The 18,056-nt window shown below is 39.9% G+C and overlaps 1 protein-coding gene across 1 annotated transcript in view; it reads left to right on the plus strand.

Annotated features, from left to right (window-relative positions):
• Nucleotides 1–18,056, plus strand: part of FBLN1 (fibulin 1) — a 75,699-nt gene that overhangs the window by 46,921 nt on the left and 10,722 nt on the right. Inside the window, exons 16-17 of the mRNA XM_062491570.1 lie at nt 7,760–7,902; nt 9,773–9,904. Coding sequence (XP_062347554.1) covers nt 7,760–7,902; nt 9,773–9,904 — 275 coding nt within the window. The remainder of the gene's footprint in view (nt 1–7,759; nt 7,903–9,772; nt 9,905–18,056) is intronic.

Raw genomic sequence — 18,056 nt, forward strand, 5'->3', positions numbered from 1 at the left:
CAGCATGCTGAGTTGGTTTCCCTGTAGGAAGTAAATCATAAAGCCATAAATCTTGCTAATAAAAAGTTCATTTTCCTTCAGTCCTCATTCAATGAGAAATTGTAGCATACCACTCAGCTCCTTTGAGCACAATGAAGTGACAACCTGACTCAGAAACTAACGTGAGGGAAGGGACAAAATATTTTTCTCCTTGTTTTTCTGTTACAAAGTGTTGTATTTATTATCTACAAATGGCATCACTCTAGTTTTGGTAGTTTTATCAGTGTTTGGTACATTAAATTCAAACTGGGAGTAATTATTTGAAACCATTATTTCAGTCACATAAATAAACATAAGAGAACAGAGTGGAAAGTGAGCTAGAATAACCGGGTGCAAATTCAGGAATAAGCATTTAGGAGCAGTATACATGTACTTTTGTAGCCCATGCGCCTGATTTCAGAGTTTTGCAAAAACACAACTGCCTCTACACTCTGGGCTGGTTTTCTGTGGTAGCACTTTCTGCCTGCTCACCACTCTCCTCTCCTGCTGGCCCCCTTGGCTCTGTGCTGTGGCTCACAGCATGGTGGGAGGACACAGGAGATCTACAGGCAGCTCACCTGTCCAAGGAGCCACAGAGCTGGGTGGCATCCAGGCATTGGGCTGCTCCCTCAATAGCAGCAGCTTGTTGCATTCCCCCACCATGGGACTTCCTGCTGCCCACTGAAGGTCTAGAGAGTACACTGGGCTTGAAATGCTCTTTGCTTCTTGCCTTTGTGGTGTGTGACCCCCCAGAATTAACTCTGGTTCTTGCAAACAATAATATTTGATGGAACAATTACTGCATATTAACTGAACCTACAATGCAATGTGCAGTGTATACCACCAAAGCATGAGATAAAAGATGATGAATTTTGAATAATTCTAGCTCCTAGCTGCAGGCACATCTACACAAATAGCTTTCCGAATCAACAGAACATCCTTTTTCAAGTCTTCAAAAGCTGGAAGCTTTGGTTTTCTTGTTCTCTTAAAAAATTCTGTCATAATTTAAAAATTAATTTTACTTTTAAAAAAATAATAAGGGAGACCATCTTTATGAGAGTGTAAGTGCTCATAAGCATGTACATGCTTCCAAGAAGTTGTACTTGAAGAATACATTTCCAACTAAGGAATTAACTGTCTCAACTTGCTCCATGATTTCAGCAAAACCAGGTAGCCTCATGATTTCAACAGCACCAAGTCATTCTCCTTAGTGGAGTTATTAATGACGTTTTGGAAAAGAATGCAGAGCTCTCCATACCTGAAAATACTTCAAGAGTATCCACACCTAATTAGCTGGCCATCCTGTGAGGACTTGTGCGTGATCTTTAAACACATGAATAAAATTAAGAATGCATTCAAATCTTCAAAGAATTGCTTCAAAGAACCACTTTTGTTTGCAAGTAGTATTAAAAGAAAACATGCAATACATTAATTGAAGAACTGCGGGTACTTTTAATTAGTCTTCTTGAAAGTGCTGATTTTGCATATAATGAGAAATTCCTGGAATTCAGATCACTGTGCATTGGCAACAAAGTGGGGCTTGCTTATGAACCACAGTTCTGTTGGTAACAGATACTGCTGATAGGAACTCAAACTCATGTCAAAGTAATGAAATGGACACAGATTCTTACCACTTGAGGTGGTAAGAAACAAACCATGATTTTATGCTGGAGCATTTCTTCACAAAGAAAGAAATGGTTTAGGTTCCAAAACTTCAACTGGTGGATCAAATGCTTCTTGGAGTGGAGAGACTCTTGCACATAATTTAATTGATTCATAGTCTTGCACGAGGCAAGTTTGGAGCTAAATGCTCAACCTGATCCTGGTGAATTTTTACATAGTCATCATCCAGCTGAGATCATTGTTTACTTCCACAAACCTGCCTGAAAGGATGTTTGGATACCTATGTGGTGATTTGGGCATATCTTTAATCTGAAATTCATACAAATTTATCAAGTATGCAATCCTTTACACACTTCTCAAACCCACCAGGTACCATGGCATGTCAGCTCTTCATTAATATGCTCGTGAACTATAACACTCTTAAACAGCAGTGACTTGAATGCCCATAGCTGTCTGCCATATTTTCTGGATAAAGTTATCTTCTCTCTGGAACAGAATGCACGAAGACTGTGACTGCTTATGTAGAGGTTTGTTGTTCCCTCCCAGCCTGTATGGGTGACCTCTTACTAGTACTCGGGATTTTTCACTGTGACACAGTGCTAAGGGAATGAAAGCACAGAGGGCAAATTCCTCTCACTAGAATCATTCCCATGACTTAGGGCTATGTAAGAGGGGACTGAATGTGTAGAACACGTGCTGGAAACATCAGGCCATTGGATCTTCTTTTCAGGGCTTGCCTAGATGGGAGTTAGACTGACTTTGGTTGGTTCTGCTAGTACACAGGAGCACTGTGCCATATCAGCAGGAAAAGGTTCATCTTCAGAGGCCAACTCAGACATTCATGGCTTTCAGAATACTTCACTCAGTCTTAAAATACAGTCAGACATCCCAAGTAGGATACAGATGACTCCCTAACTACTTAGAATCTATCTCTTCCTTTATTGAACATATGTCCAACCAGCAAAGGAATAAAACTTGGAGGGGAAAAAAGTGCCAGTGTTCTCCCTAGGAGAGCTTGGCTGACATAAATGAAAATACACTCTCACCCCTGCTGAGGTGCCAGACTTGATCCATCTGTGCGTGCAGAGCAAGGGCAACACTTCTGACAATGGCAACGCATCTACTAAAGCTCCAACTGCAGGCAAGTTCATCCTTATTGAATTCATACCCCTTTGCAATATGAGTGAGGTGCCAGGCTGAAGAATGGATACAGGATGCAAGTCAGCCTATCTTCTCCCACCCCCACCGCCCCTGCTCTCCCTCCCACTCACTAAATGTGCGCTAATTCCTCTTGTCTTGTGTTCTCACTTTTCTTGCAGTCGCTGTGAGCGCTTGCCTTGTAATGAAAATAAGGAGTGCCAGAGCCTGCCTCTGAGAATAACCTACTATCACCTCTCTTTTCCTACCAACATTCAAGTACCCACCGACATTTTCCGCATGGGTCCTTCCAATGCTGTCCCTGGGGATAAAATTCAGCTGTCCATCATCAGCGGGAACCAGGAGGGGTTTTTCACCACAAAAAAAGTGAACAACCACAGTGGCCTTGTGGTCATGCAGCGTCAAATCACAGAGCCCAGAGACCTTCTTCTGACAATTCAAATGCGACTTTCCCGCCATGGAACTGTCAACACATTTATTGCCAAACTTTTTATCTTTGTCTCTGCACAGCTTTGATCCCTAACTTACAGTCATCATTGGATACTCTTTCTCTTCAAAGAGTAGCTTTTTCCCCCCAATTTTAATAAAGTTTTAGTTCATCTGTTGCATGCTGCGCTTGCATTTTATTTGCCATCATCATTACAGTTTTCCACTTTCCCCTATAACTGAACATCTTAATTCATGGAGATTCTTCTGTGTACTCTGCATCATAAAACAAAGCAGAAGTTGGTGTCTAAGAGTTCATTACTTGAACATACTGAGGACTGAAAGCTATTAACTTACTTCACACCATAGGGGAATCATCTGATCATACACAGTTTCATATGTTTAAGTCTAAATTTTCCAAAGGAAGTAGGTACATATTTTGAACCGTCTCAACTGAGACATCTCTAGAAAATTTCATCATTTATGCAGCAAATAGTGTGTGTTTTCTGAAAAATCTGTTAAAAGGGCAAAATGTGGACCTTTAGGATCCCTGAAATGCCCCAGCACACGGGTCAGTATAAAAGTGTGCAGCCACATTCTCAAGCTGTCCAGTTTATTGTTGCTCTGTTGTATCCTGTGAGCTAAAGTTGATTTCCACCAGGTACAGATCCTAGTTCTAGCTTCTAAGGATGGTACAAAAGCTAATCTCCTTTAAAGAATATTTATTTGAGAGATATTTCATCTTTCTTTCTGTGGAATTTTTGCTGAATGGAACAGCTAATGACAGCAGAACAGTGATCAACTTCATAATAGCATTCAGCTAATAGCACATAGCTCCTTTCTGTTTCACAAGCTATGACCTGAAACATTCCCATCTACAGGAACACTTGAAAAAGATACTTGATTTGTCTCATAACACTTTTGTCTCTCCAGCTTCTATATTAAAGCTGATAATTTTGACCAGTGAAGACTCTATCCCCAAGGACCATCACACCAAACCATAAGTATCCTGAAAAATCAGTCAGAATTCCAATATCCAAATCTTTCTTCCTTTACTTTGACTTTCAAGAAGAATGTCAACAATACGACTGGAATTTCTTTGGAATTCTTTTGTTTTCTGAGCTGGAATGGATTTATTTATAACACATAGTCCTTACATAGATAAATGCTAGAAGCTCAGTCCCCGATATATGATCCAAAAATTAATGTTCTACATTACCCTGGGCTCAGTTATCGCTGCTGCTCATTGCACAGGCAGAACAGTCATTCCATAGAAGAACAGGGATTAATCCATATGAATACCTATAGAAAAAAAAATCTCACTGTGTAAGTGCTGGCAGCACAGTCAGGGTAGAAACTGGGAACCTTCTAAACCAAGATCATAAGTCTTAATCACCTGAGCCCAAGGAATTACTCCATTAGCTCTCTCCATTAGCTGCAGGCTCTCAGGCTCGTCATCAGCCAATGCCTGGTTTGGGGCATGATCACAGCACTCTGCCAGAGTATTACATGCTCCCCAGGGCAAAGTTTATCCCAGCTGGCTGACGGGAGTTCAAGTCTCATAAGGAATGCCAGTGTTTAATAAGCGTGTTGACACATCCTTATAAAGCTGCCAGAAGTTGTCAGTGGGGATAGAGTCCCAGGTTTAAATACTAGAGCACAAGCCCATGCTATTTGAGCTCATGGGGTTTATTACTTCCACAGAAGATGCTTATGTGCAAATGCCCTCTGGCTACCAGTTCCTTTTGAGGCCATAATGAAGTAAGATAGATACTCAAAAATAAACTTAATTTTTGCAAACATTAATATGATGTTTTTTTGGCAGGAAAAGAAAGGAGTTTGAGAATTTGGCCTTCAGTGTTGTAAAATGCTGCCACATTAATTGTATTTAGCAAGGAATTCAAGAGCACAAAGCTCGTGTTCCCCTGTGTTAGATGCTTGAATGCTGCAGTGTCACTGGGACTTTCAGGAGCATGTATGTAATTGCATAGTGTTACTTATATTTTCCAAATTAAAATGAAATTGCAGCTCCTGGTCCAAAGAACTTGCTGACTGAATCTAACAGACAATACAAAAAATAATTGTACCAGAACCCTAGAAGAACGGAAAGATTATACTCAGGAAATAATCAGAGCAGCTGAGCCATTTCTTAACTTTCTTCTCTTTAAATGAAAATGCCTAAAGGGAAGACGATCTCCAAAGCTGTAATTTGTGCTAGAGGCAGAAAACTTGAAGGAAAGCTAGGAAAAAAAAAAAGTTCTCAGCACTGAGGAAGAAACTTTTGCCAGTCACAGTTCCTACTATAAGAAAGCATGAGCAAAAAGGAAAACATCAGCTAATTAGAAGATGAAATTCAAAGATGATGTATAAGAATAAAATTATAAAGTATTATGAGAACAGAGCATATAATTTATAGCAAATATCAGGATTTGAAATAGATGTTAGTCATCAAGTTACTCCAGTTTGGAGATGTCCAAAAGATGAAGCAATGAGAGATCAAAGTGTTGTCAACTGCACTTTGGATATGCTGGCATGAGGCAATTGGCAGGGATAGCAAAAGAAAGAAAATCAGAGAGTGAGTATAATGAAAGAACAAATTCCAGTTTACTAGTGTGGACAGAGCATGCAAAAAAAAAAAAAAAGAAAAAAAAACCAAGTTAATGGGATTTGTAAGAGGAGAAACAGAAGGTACAAATAAATAGAGCTGACACATTTATCTGTCACATGTATGGTTATGAGCTGGATGGATCTAGAAATTCAGTTTAGATGAAAACTAACACAAATCACTTGTGACCATCGAGATCCCTTGATCTGTACCAGTCATGTCAGAAGGCTTTATTCCACAGGTGAGAATCATGAATGCAAGTCTTAGTTAGGACTTCATCTTACACTGAATTACGGCTTTATTGACAAAGTATTTCAGATATATTTTATTTGCCTTTTGTTCCAGCTGAAGTCAAGAGTAAAGCTCCCTTTTATTCCCAGGAAAAAACAAAAGGAGACCACTACTGAATGCCCGAGACACTCCCACCACAATGATTTTTGCATACAAATTCTGTTATCTAAATACAGCTGTGGTAATTTAGGATGTTCTATTTATTCTAAGAGTACTTCTTCAGTGTTATTGTCCCAAAACAAGTTATGCAAGCTGTCATTTATAGTGAGGTGTCTAGGACATGACAAGATTTTGTACACAGATAATGGTGGGAAGTAAAAGGTCTCTTCTGGCCTGTATCTCCTGGCCAGTCTCAAGGCATCAAGTACAGGGTGTGAATACCAGGCTCAGCTGGTGTTTATTAACTCAACTCTGTTGCCTCCCCGTGGACTGTGCCAGTTCACATCTGTTGAAGCAGGAGTTCCTTGATGTTGATTAGTGTTTTTCCCTTATTTAACTTCATACAGTATCAGCGTGTTTGGTTTAATTTTCTTTGATGAGCAGAGGTGGGAACAGAAGTTACTGATATATTGATTATAAATAGAGCCATATGAAAAAAGATAGTTTGTAGGTGTGGTCTGGGATAAAACATTTTGAAAAGAGAAATAATCATTTGTTTATAGAGGTATCTAACAAACTAAATCTTCCCTTTCTGTTTGTTTCCCTTTAAATCAGTAAAACTTTCTCACTTTTAATCTTTTAATTCCCCCCCTCTGACACTGCAGTATTTTCTTTTTCCACTTAGAAATATGTAGAAATGGGCAGGTCAAAGTTGAGATCATTTGTGGGGCTTAGTCACATTTTAAGTCCCAGCACAGCCTTTTCATCTCTTATGAACACAGAGTGGGTATTGTGTGAAGTTCTTGAACTGTAAGTGACTTTAAATTCACTCTAGTGGACAAGGGTGAGAAGTCATTTAACTTTTAATAGACTTTCAAGGGCAAATGAGCAGCTGGTTGAGATGGAATATGAAATGACCCTTACCATTTCCCCAAACTCAGAATTCAACTTTTGAGATTGTAAATAATGTGGTTAACTTTTTTCTTCCCCTAGCTTCCATTCTTCTCTGTTTTCTCAGTTCTATCAGATGGAAAGGAAGGGTGTGAAAAAAAGACGTAAAAGAGGGTCCTCTGGCCCTTGCTACACCAAAAATCTTGAAAGTTGGCCCTTTGCAATTAATGCCAGGTTTCTAAAATAGAAATGATTCTGTCTGCATTATATGACTGAGTAAAAAAGGCTGGAGCAAGTAAAAGCAGCTCCACTGAAATTGCTGAGACCAGGCCAGCTGAGGGTGTGGGTCTCATTGTTTGGTCCTGTTTGTCCTTGGAAAGAGATGTTACATGGCATCTTGGGCGCTACAGTTCTCCTTGTTTTCACATGCCTGGCTTGAAGAACTGTGTTTGAGGGGGTTTTGACTGCACCTCTGAGCCAAACCAAGTTCTTCAGGGCTCCCGAAGTCCTGATGATCTGCATTTGTCTTAAGTTTTTGAGGTTAAGAATCAACATTTATATCAACCACAGTTTCTAGCTCCCTAGATTGCAAAACACAGAGTATTTAATATTCAGTCTATATATGAATCTCTTTTTGGTTTCTCTTAGTGTCAGACTAGAAAAGACAGATACCATCCGTTGCATTAAGTCTTGTCGACCAAATGATGTCAGCTGTCTGCTGGATCCAGTCCACACAATTTCCCACACTGTCATATCACTGCCCACATTCAGAGAATTTACAAGACCTGAAGGTAAGTGGTTTGTTCCTTATTCTGTTTATAGACTACAGCATATAAAACCTCCACTGGAAATCCTTGCCTAAAGCCAGACTCGCTACCGGTGCAGTAAATGTTTGCACAGCTCCAAATTATAGTTTACTATTCATTTAATTAAAACCTTCAATATCCAGGAGTTTTAAGTTTATGGAGGAAAGAAAGCCATTCTGTGCTCTAACTCATACTGCTTCCCAGTCTGTAGAAATACTGACTCTGAATTCCCACGTACCACATTTTCTCACACAATAGCCATATGCCCCATGACATTTTTTCTTCCCTTGTTTGCAGGTTTTGCTTTAGGAACATAGTACTAAATATATTTCTCTCATCTGTCTATGACCAGTTGTTTGCTACTGACAGGTGACTTGTTCCAAGAATAAAAACCTTACATGCAGACAAACATTAATCACAAAATAAATTATATTGAGTATATGATGATTAACTGGTTTTTGACCTCTGAACAAAGTGTTGTTTGTTACAGATTAAAGGAAGGGAAATTCCAAGGACTGGGCAGAAAGTTTTTAAGACAAGAATTTCAAAAAACACCCGAGTGGCTGTCCTCTGCAGTACCTGCAAGTTTTTAAATCCTGCAGATTCATACTTACTTTTCACTGACTTTCTTAGTTCACATAAAAACTAAAACTACATAAACAACTACATAAAAACTACAGATCAAAGAGCCAGTTTTTGCTCCTTGCCATTTGTATGGATTTTCTGGCAATGCATCCATCAGTGGGATGACTGCCTGCATCCCTGCTGCTCTCAGCACTTTACTGAGTGTCACAAACACAGAGAGAAGGGTATGGAGGTAAGAAAGGTTATTTCAGAGGGGTTTCCAAAGGCTCTAAATCCCCATTTCCAATGTACCCAAAGCCTCAGCCTTGCTGTTTCAGAAAGTTGTCCTAAATGAAAGCCAAAGCTGATTCTTCTCCTCTACACCAGGCAGGAGTGGGGAAAAAAGATATCCCAGTCTTTGCCTGGACAGGAACAACTTAACCACTTATGTAGAGCTCCCGTAGGTTCTGTCAGGCCTGTTTCAGGCCTTGGCTGGCCCTGCTTCACAGGGAATGGAGGAATGCCCCATGGCCACTTCTGCTCCCATACACACCCCGTCAGCTTTACCAGGTGTACTGGCAGCAGAGCTAAGGATTTGGCTCAGGATGCTTCCCAAACCTCATTAGTCCATCCTCGTGTTTTAATAAGAAGAGATGAGACCTAGTGATCTGAGATTACTACTGAAGGCCAGAAGATGTAACTGTAATTCAGTGCATGGCCTCGGGTGAATTCTTACAGCTCCAAGTCTAGTTTCATCATCTGTAGAGTGAGGATAATAATGAGAGCAATAATATTTCCATCCCTCACAAGGGACTTGAAAATAGTCTCACTTTTATTTTTAAACCTAAACACCTCCTCCAGTACTCCAAAGGACTCTTTAATTTGTAATGGCAATACTTTGTGTAACTGCCTGTGGGAATCAGAGTGGAGAGGTTTATCTCTTTAGTCCCTTCCTCAGTCCAGCCTGAGGGTCCTTAGTGTTGTCCTCTTTGGGTACATGCTGAAAATCTGATTGGCTTCTTATGAGCAATCTTTTTGGATTTTAAAAGTAAGAGTGTTTTGGCTTCAGGGCCCTTGGATGGTAGAAATAGGAGGAGAAAAATCTATCCAAATCCTTGCTTACCTTAGATCTTCTGCCTTTCTATTTTAAAGGACAAGCTGGGAGTGGTAAGGGAGGGGAATATCTTCCACCAGCTTTGAGGATAAGTTATTTTGGATCAAATTCTGTTGGATCCTTCAGTGATGTTTTCAAATACTTGTCAGTGCATTCTGTGATACTCTTTACTTTCAGAGATTATTTTTCTTCGTGCCATTACACCTACATATCCAGCCAACCAGGCAGATATCATATTTGACATTACAGAAGGAAATTTAAGAGATTCATTTGATATCATCAAGCGTTACATGGATGGTATGACAGTGGGTGAGTAGTGTTTTCTGCCTACTTTCTTCTTTCAACTATACTGTAGGACAAGGTCAAAGAAATTAATTCAGCTAATTAATTCCTATCTTGATTTTCAAGCCAGTGATGGTTTCATATTCTTCAGTCCGATATGTGTAATTTGAACAATATCACAGCTAATTTTTTATTCAAAATACCAGAGGTATATGTCAGTATTCTTTAATTTAAGAAGCATTTAAACTTTTTTTTCAGAACTGACTCTAACTAAAAATGCAAATGACTTAGTTTTAAAATTATGAGGGACCTAATGTAAGCAGGAGCAGTTGGCAAATTATGTTAAGATGGAAGGCAGGAGCAGGTCTCAGATGATATGTTACAGCCCAGTGGGAGCTGCTCTAGCAATGGCAGGGGAATACACTAGAATTCTCATGCCAGGTAATATTAGTATTAAAAAATACTAAAATTTAGTATTTGATTGCTCTTTATTAGTGTTTATGTATGAAAATAAAGGACTGCTGTTCCCAGTGAACACTTGTGCTTTGGTATGTGAACGTGCAGATTCTGTTCAGGTTCATACATGTGCCTCAGCAGGACTTGTCTGGAGGAAAAATCACTGCAGCTTTCATATGGAGGGCTGTGAAAAAAACCTTCTTTCACGTGGTCTGAAGGTGGCACTGGTGCATTTCAGAAGCAGGATAGCACAATGTCAGCTCTGCAAAGGTTTTATGAACTGTAGATAAAAATCCTAAGTCATTAGGTTTCTATTTCTTTCTTGATCAAACAGAAGTATATATGTGAATGCTGAGAAAAAGGGAGAGTCTGTTAAAAAAGGATGATAAGATTACAGATTTCAGTTATTGGGGCATTTCTTTAGCAGAGTATAAATGTTATCAGATCCCACAGGAGTTACAGTAGTTTGCTTTTCGTGCCGTGTGCTTCTTTCTGTCTGAAATAAGAAAGAAGGATGTGTTTGGAAATTGGACTGGCCAAGGTATTTGCCTGAGGGAAGGGTTTCCATTTTGAAGAACAGGACTGTGTGTCAGTGGTATTTTACTTGGTAAACTGGATTATTTTCCTCACATTGTAAAGAGAAAAAAGATATTCTTATACACTGAGTTGAGAAGGTATGATACATGCCCAAGTATATTCCCAGCTCTGTGAAAGAATTGGGCAACTCTTTCTTCACCTCAGTTCCCCCTGTGCAACATGGAGATGATAAAACATGCCTACTACTGTCTTAATTAATTCTTGTCTGTAAGACTCTTAATTAATTCCTCTTTGTAAAAGTACTTTGAGATTAATGGATGGAAGCTGCAAAGGAAACTGCCTGCAGCAGAATTGGAAAAGGAAAATCAAAACAACCCCCCAGCTGATATTACCTGGAGGGGCAGAGGCTCAGGACAGCACATTGTCTGTGTGATATTAGGATTGCAAATAATTCTGCCTGCAGCAGTTCTGCTGCTCTCATCATAATACAATTTTTATTATTAATAATCAGAATGTTAGGTGTTTACTTTAAAAGTTCTGGGAAGTTTTCGACAGAAATCAGATGGGATCCTAGTCCATGAGAATTTACAAAGTCCCTCTTGTAAAGAAAGGGAAGGGTTTGTACAAGGGAGGAAAACCCCAAAGGGCATAGACCATATCTGAAAGCTTTAGTGGTTATCCCACTAAGTTACAGGAACAGTTACAGAACTGTGGGGAATACAGTAACTCCAGCGGAGCAAATGCCCAACTAGGCCAGTAACAGAAGGGTTTCCAGGAATCTTTCTGCAATTACAATGTTTCAGCTTATTGCAAAAAAGCAGTTTATGTGCTTCTGGGGAGAGCACACCTAGACCATCTTGCTGGATGACCACATATGCCACTGAGATCCATGTAGTGCATTTTAAATTTTTTTATACATACTTTTTAATGTCTTTTTGCTGCCTATATAGGAAAGAATAAATTTATTTTGATAATAAACCATAAACGCACTGGTAAAAGAAACAAGAAGCTTGCTTCATTCTGTTGTACTATTTCAGGAGAAATTACTAGCATATCAAAGCTATTTTGTCTTCTAATGTAAATTAGATCACCAAATATATATATATATATTTTTTTTTTTTTTTAACAAGACTATATTTTTTTTGTAGAAGAGAAAAGATTGAAAATTTCTACAGTAAGCTTCTTGTTGGTTGTTTTTTTTTTTTTTCCCTATTGAAGAAAAGACACATACTAGCTCAGAGCATGGTGAAATGAATAAGAGTAGATGGAAAAAAGCAGGAAAATAATTACTAGAATTACTGAAATACCTCAGTGTATTAAACTTTGACTCAATATCAGACTAGAGGAAGCCAGTGAAGGGATTCAGTGAAGGGATTCACTGGGAAAAGAGGGGGAGAAAGGACAGGCCAATGAAGATACCCTTGCAGGAAAACCCTCATTAGTAACATAGTTTTAGCTAGGCTGTCACTACCAAGGACAGAGATGATGCCTTAAGAAGGACCTGGATGTAACCTGTGCTTGTGTGAAAGCAAAAGATGCTCTCAAAAGTGCAACTGGGGAAAAAAAAGTGAAAAGGCACGGTTCTTTTACAAAAGGTTTAAAGAGTCAGAGGAGCTCTTAAAGAGGAAGTTACAGAAGAAAAGTGGGGGTTTCAACACAGAATTTGGGCTGAAAAGATCAGGTTACCACTTTCAGCCATTATCCCTCTAAACTGACACTGAGACTTCAGGGAGATGTTAGGGAAGCTGAATTATGTGTGAGATGGGATGGAGAATGGCTGATCAGGCTGGTTTGTACTTTGATGATGGAGATTTTGCAGCTGAAGTCATTGGAGGAGATGAGTGTGAAGGAGCTGGCTGTGAGGGAGATAAAAGAAGAAAATAGAAGCAGAGGAAAGCACTGCCCCAGGAAATGTTGCAAAAAGAAAGAATACAGTCTCTCAAAAGATATGTAGAAGAAGCAGGCCCAAAGGCAGGAGAAGAAAGAGACAAGGACAGTGTTGGAAAATGAAGGAAAGAAAACATATCAAACAGGAATCAATGATCAGCACTACCAGACATGGAGGAGCCAAAAGAACTAAGAACAAACTGCAAAAGTAGCTCTGCTGACCTACAGAAAGTATCTTCCAGTGGAAGAGGAGAAATGAAAGCCAGACTCCTGGAGAGGCAGTGTATAGACTTAATCAAATATGATGAAAGAGAATTGCACAAAAAGTTGCTTCCAATATTTTTACCCTGTTACACTAAAAGGAGATGCAAATCCCCAATCTTCCCTGGTACAGGAAGTGATGAAGACTCCTTGTTTCCTGGTATGATTACAGGCCAAGGTGGCAAGGAGTCTAAATGATACTGTTAACAACCTAACATCACTTACTAGCATGGCTGGGAAAAAAACGGCAATGCAGACCTATCCAGGATTGGGGTTTTTTTTTAAAGCTTTATAGACTTTTCACTGCATTCCTCCTTTAACCAGCTGTCAGTGGAAAATGAAGAATGCATTTTCAACGTGTGCAAAAATGTCCTATCAGTGCCTAAGGTATTATCAGTTGCTATAAAACACTTTCCCCTTCAGCTATGCCTTCACTTTTTAAAATGGCAATCCCACCTTGTTGTCTGGTAAACTTCAGGAAGGTTTTAAAATTTCATAATACCGCTAAAAGTAGTTTTGATAGGCTGAAATCTTTCCTATTGCGTTTGGTAATAACCAAAGCCTATATCCTTGCCTATAAAGCAGAATGGTTCTATTCTTCTTGAAAGCATCTAGAGCCAATACAGCTATAAAAAGTCACTATAGAGTTTCAGCTGTGGGTTGTGCCAGTGCTTGAATGCACTTGTATCCACACTGATAGGTACTACTGCTCTCCACTGTTATTTGCAAGGCTTGCATTGCTGTCTCTGTCCCAAATTTCCAGCCTCTTTTACATGGGTGACAGTTCATGATGTTACCTTTGAACCGTTAAAGTGTCTCAACTACTGATAGCACCATGCTGGGTTTATCACAAGTCTAATTTCCACTGTGGTATCATGATTGTTTAGTGTGTTCCAGAGTCTGAGGAGAGACTTGTCAAAAATGATCAAGAAGATAAACAAAACCAGGTACCCTGAGCAAGGGTGTTTGTGAGATCCCGTATTAGGTGGGGTAGGAAAAAGAGACTGGAGGTTCGTTTGACTTTTGTGACCCCTGTCCTTAGTACAGGGGTAGTAGTTCTGTATCTCATAAGTAGTTTGGCCATTCACAGTGTGGCAAAGTCTTTTTACAGTCCTCCATGCAAATGTTTGTATCGTCTGACATGAAATTCAGTCATTGGTCTGCAAAAGTTTTTGTTCCGAGCTTTTTTCCCTGGACCCACTCTCCATTGCCAAGCAAGTACCTTTGCATTTCCTTCTCCTTCTCTGTCCTTCTGTGTTGTTCCAGACTCTGTCTTTGGGCCAGAGGCTGGCTGGTTCTTACCATGCATTTGTTTTGGTGTTCAGCAAAATGAGTTTCCCAGACTGATGTGGGCTTCCTGGCACAGCTGGTGCTGAAAGCACCAGTTCACCTACAGCTGGATTTCTGTGAGGCAGGGGAGGAGCAGGCAGAGCCAGGGCATCCAGGCAAGGAGAGAGAACACTTATTGTCTTCCCATGTGGATACTCTTTCTAGAAAGTAAGCAGCAATAGGAACATTTTGTTGTGATTGTAATGTCATTAGTGTAAAACAACAATGGTGTCTGGCCACACAAAACTGGTGCTGCCCAGTCATTACCAGCAAGCTCATGGAGCAGGACATAATTCAGTAGGTTTTTCAACAGGCTTTTGCAGCTGTAGATTTAAAAAGACACAGTTCCTTTCAGTATCTTTGTTCTGGTTTCATCCCTAGGCTTTCCACTCCCACAAGAGAACCTCCTCAGAAGAGAATATTTTGTGAGTTTTTTTCTGTGCCAGGTTGCCCTGTTGAAATTAGTAGCTGTGCATTTGAGATGAGGGTGCCCAGAAGCCATTTGGTAAATGGGATCCTAGATTTACTGCCTCAACCTGCCCTTTCAGGATGCTGCTGACTACACTGCTCAGCATTCAATTTGCTCAACACCCTCCCTCCCCTCCAGAAAAAAAATGAGGATGGAGAGCTCTTCTGGGGGCAAAGAAGCACCTTGAGCAGAAGGCAAATTTTCATTTTGTATCTGAGAAATGCTGAAGGTGCTTTTCTGGTGAGAATGATCTCAAATAGAACAACTTTCCTAATGCCAAATTTCACTCTAGCACATTGCAAGTGTCTGGTTAATCCAACTCTCCTCCTTGATCTGTGTTGATATCACCTCTCTGGTGGTACAAGGTATTACAAAACCATTCATATAGACCACCTTTGGTTACAGCTTCCATAAGGCTCAGCAGGCAGATAAATTATACTGAGGGTCTCATGATGTTTTGTGAACTGTGGTATGAAGTATAAAACCTGACAATTTGGGAAAGAAATGGACTGAGTCAGGGACAGCAAAGGGCACCAAAGTCCTTGGTTCAGATTGCATAGCATGCATTTTCCAGTATTCATGTTAAACAGCAGCCTGAGATACTGCATAAATGAGCAAATAAAACCAAATTTGAAATCCAGTACAGCAAGAAACATACTATAGCAATTCCTCTGAGACATGTCTGTGTTAATCCAGCTTTCTGAGGTGCTCTGCCCCAGTTCAAAGTAGTCAAAGAACTGCTTTTATGATGATTTCCTAGTGTGATATATATGTGCAATTGATTCATGACTGGACGTGATACTCAGTGGTCTGGTTTAGTTGAGACGGTGTTTGGTCTAAGATTGGACTCAATAGTCTTGAAAATATTTTACAATCTCAATAATTCTGTGATTCAGGTGCTTCTGCTGCTGTGTCTGAGTTTTTGTGTTGATAGCAACCATCTTATTTCTGCAGCAGCACCTACACACCCTGTAAAAATGGAAAAGGAAGGTAAGACCCAAGGCATATCCTAAATCTTTCCCAGTATGATACACAGATGCCTGGCTCACTTAAAAACAACCCTGCCTTAACTTTTGTTTTTAAAGGGGCCAAATGTGGTGAAGTGAACCCTTATTTCAGCCTTTGAGAACTGATCGGGAAAGACACACATTAAAGCTCTGGAAACCTCCTTGTCAGAATTCTGCAAACAGGAACAGCAGAGCTGTTGCCTCAAGGTGATGACTGAGCACTCTATAGGGGCTTCTGTGTCAAAGCCTCAGGATTAGGTCCAGGATTAGCTCTTTCTTCCATGGTAAATCTAATCACAGAGTTATATCATGCTGTGTGCCGTAATTGTGGTTCTTTGACAAGAAATGCTTTTATCACAAGGGTTGCAATAATTAATTGCCCAGGTGTCATGGACCTAAGTGTGGCTGAAACAGAATAATGCAATTGTGAGACAGGCAGGGCAAACATAGCCACTCTCACATGAAGCTCCCTGTAAATAAAATATTGGGAATGAAGTAGCAGGAGACTGATATACTTGATTTTGCACATTTTGGACATTCATTGCTGAAGTTTGTCCACCTGTTTTTGTAATATGTAAGGCTCTTCTAATGCATAGAGCATCTTGCATTCTTAAAGATGGAACAGGAAAGATTACAAAATATATTACGGAAACTATCTTTTAATGAGGCTACTTCAAGTACAGTTACTGCATTTTAGGCATGAGTGATTTCACAGCATTGTCAACACTGAAATCCATTGCAAGGTCTGGCTGGAAGGCAAACCAGACATCTAAAAGTGCTTGAAGTTTGCCAAACCAAGATAAGAGCACATCTCTCCGAAGTTATTTAGTATCCTTAATAAAGACCACAGTATTTGTAAACTAGCCAAACCTCAGTAAAATCAAAGATTGCTTTTAATTCTTTCATAATACCAAGGCTTCATATGATCCAACATGACAGATAATATCTTTGAAAATATTCAGCATTTGTTTATGGCCAAAAAATGCATTAATGTGATGACACCTCTTTATGACCTCTTTATTAGATGCATTTCAGCAATCAAAGCTTTCCAGAGGAGCCCAAGTGTTTATGAAATTAAACTTCATGGAGTCATTGAATTTATAATGAATTGATTCCTGAATTTCTGCTCTGTTGAATAATGCAGAAATATCCTTTTTCCATGCTGAAATGTAATTCCTGTAGTGTAATTTCATTTTTTTCTTTGGAGTTGAAGCAAAAGGGAAGAGATAAAAATATTCAGTTTTAACTAAATTTAAGCTAACACTCATACGCTGGGTGGAAACTTCAAAGGCTGTGAGTATCTGGAGAGTTTTACACAATTGTTCATGCAGTCTTTAAAAGAGAGCTTTGCCTTTCCATGGCTTGTAAATGATTCTGGTGGGCACAGATCTTCTGTGTGTGGCAGAGATGTGAGCCAGAGGTGGTGGTTGTGGTCCCAGGCATGGCCTGCCTGGTTACACTCTTTTGAGGGGTGTCTTGACATGCTCCTGTCCTCTTGGATACTTCTCAGAGAAGCATCCAGTACTGCCTTGAGCTGCACTCTTGGATAATGGTTGTTGAACTGCTCCAGGGACACACGTGTACACACACACACACACACACACACACATATATGATTTTTATATCCCAGGTAATGTGCCACTGCAGTCAGCACTGCACCAGAGAGCCTGGGTCATTAGGAGCCCTGTTCATTCCACAAGTGCAGTACTCACTGTGCCAGTACCCAAATCACTGCTACCTTTGTATTCCAAACAGGAGGAACAGGAGGTTGTGCTCAGTGTTATGGAGCTCTGTTGGTGCTCCAAAGGGAAATCTCCTTCTCCTGTCCACCTCTGACACCCCGTGGTCAGATGAGTGCTTGTGTGGCAAGCTGTGGTTTTGATTCTTTCAGGTGTTTATCCAAGGAAAGAGTGGAGGATATAACAGGACCACTACTTTTGATCAGCTTAAACCAACAGTGAAATTACCCTGAGTGTCATATAGTTTATAAAAGTGAATTTTATGTGGCCAAACTGACTTCTGAAGTATTTTAAAGGCATTTGATTGCTCAACAGTTGAAAAACAGGCCTTTTTCCTAAATAAGGACCTGGGATGTTGATGTTTGAAAGGTATGTTTTTGAAAATCTTTTCCCCAGATACTTCAGCAAAGATACATATAGCCAGCCACATTCCTGTGAAGCAGTTCTCCATCAGCATGGAAACCTTGTTAGCATCCAACTCTAACTTCATTCGC

This window comes from Cinclus cinclus, chromosome 4 (assembly GCF_963662255.1).
Source record: "Cinclus cinclus chromosome 4, bCinCin1.1, whole genome shotgun sequence".
NCBI lineage: Eukaryota > Metazoa > Chordata > Aves > Passeriformes > Cinclidae > Cinclus > Cinclus cinclus.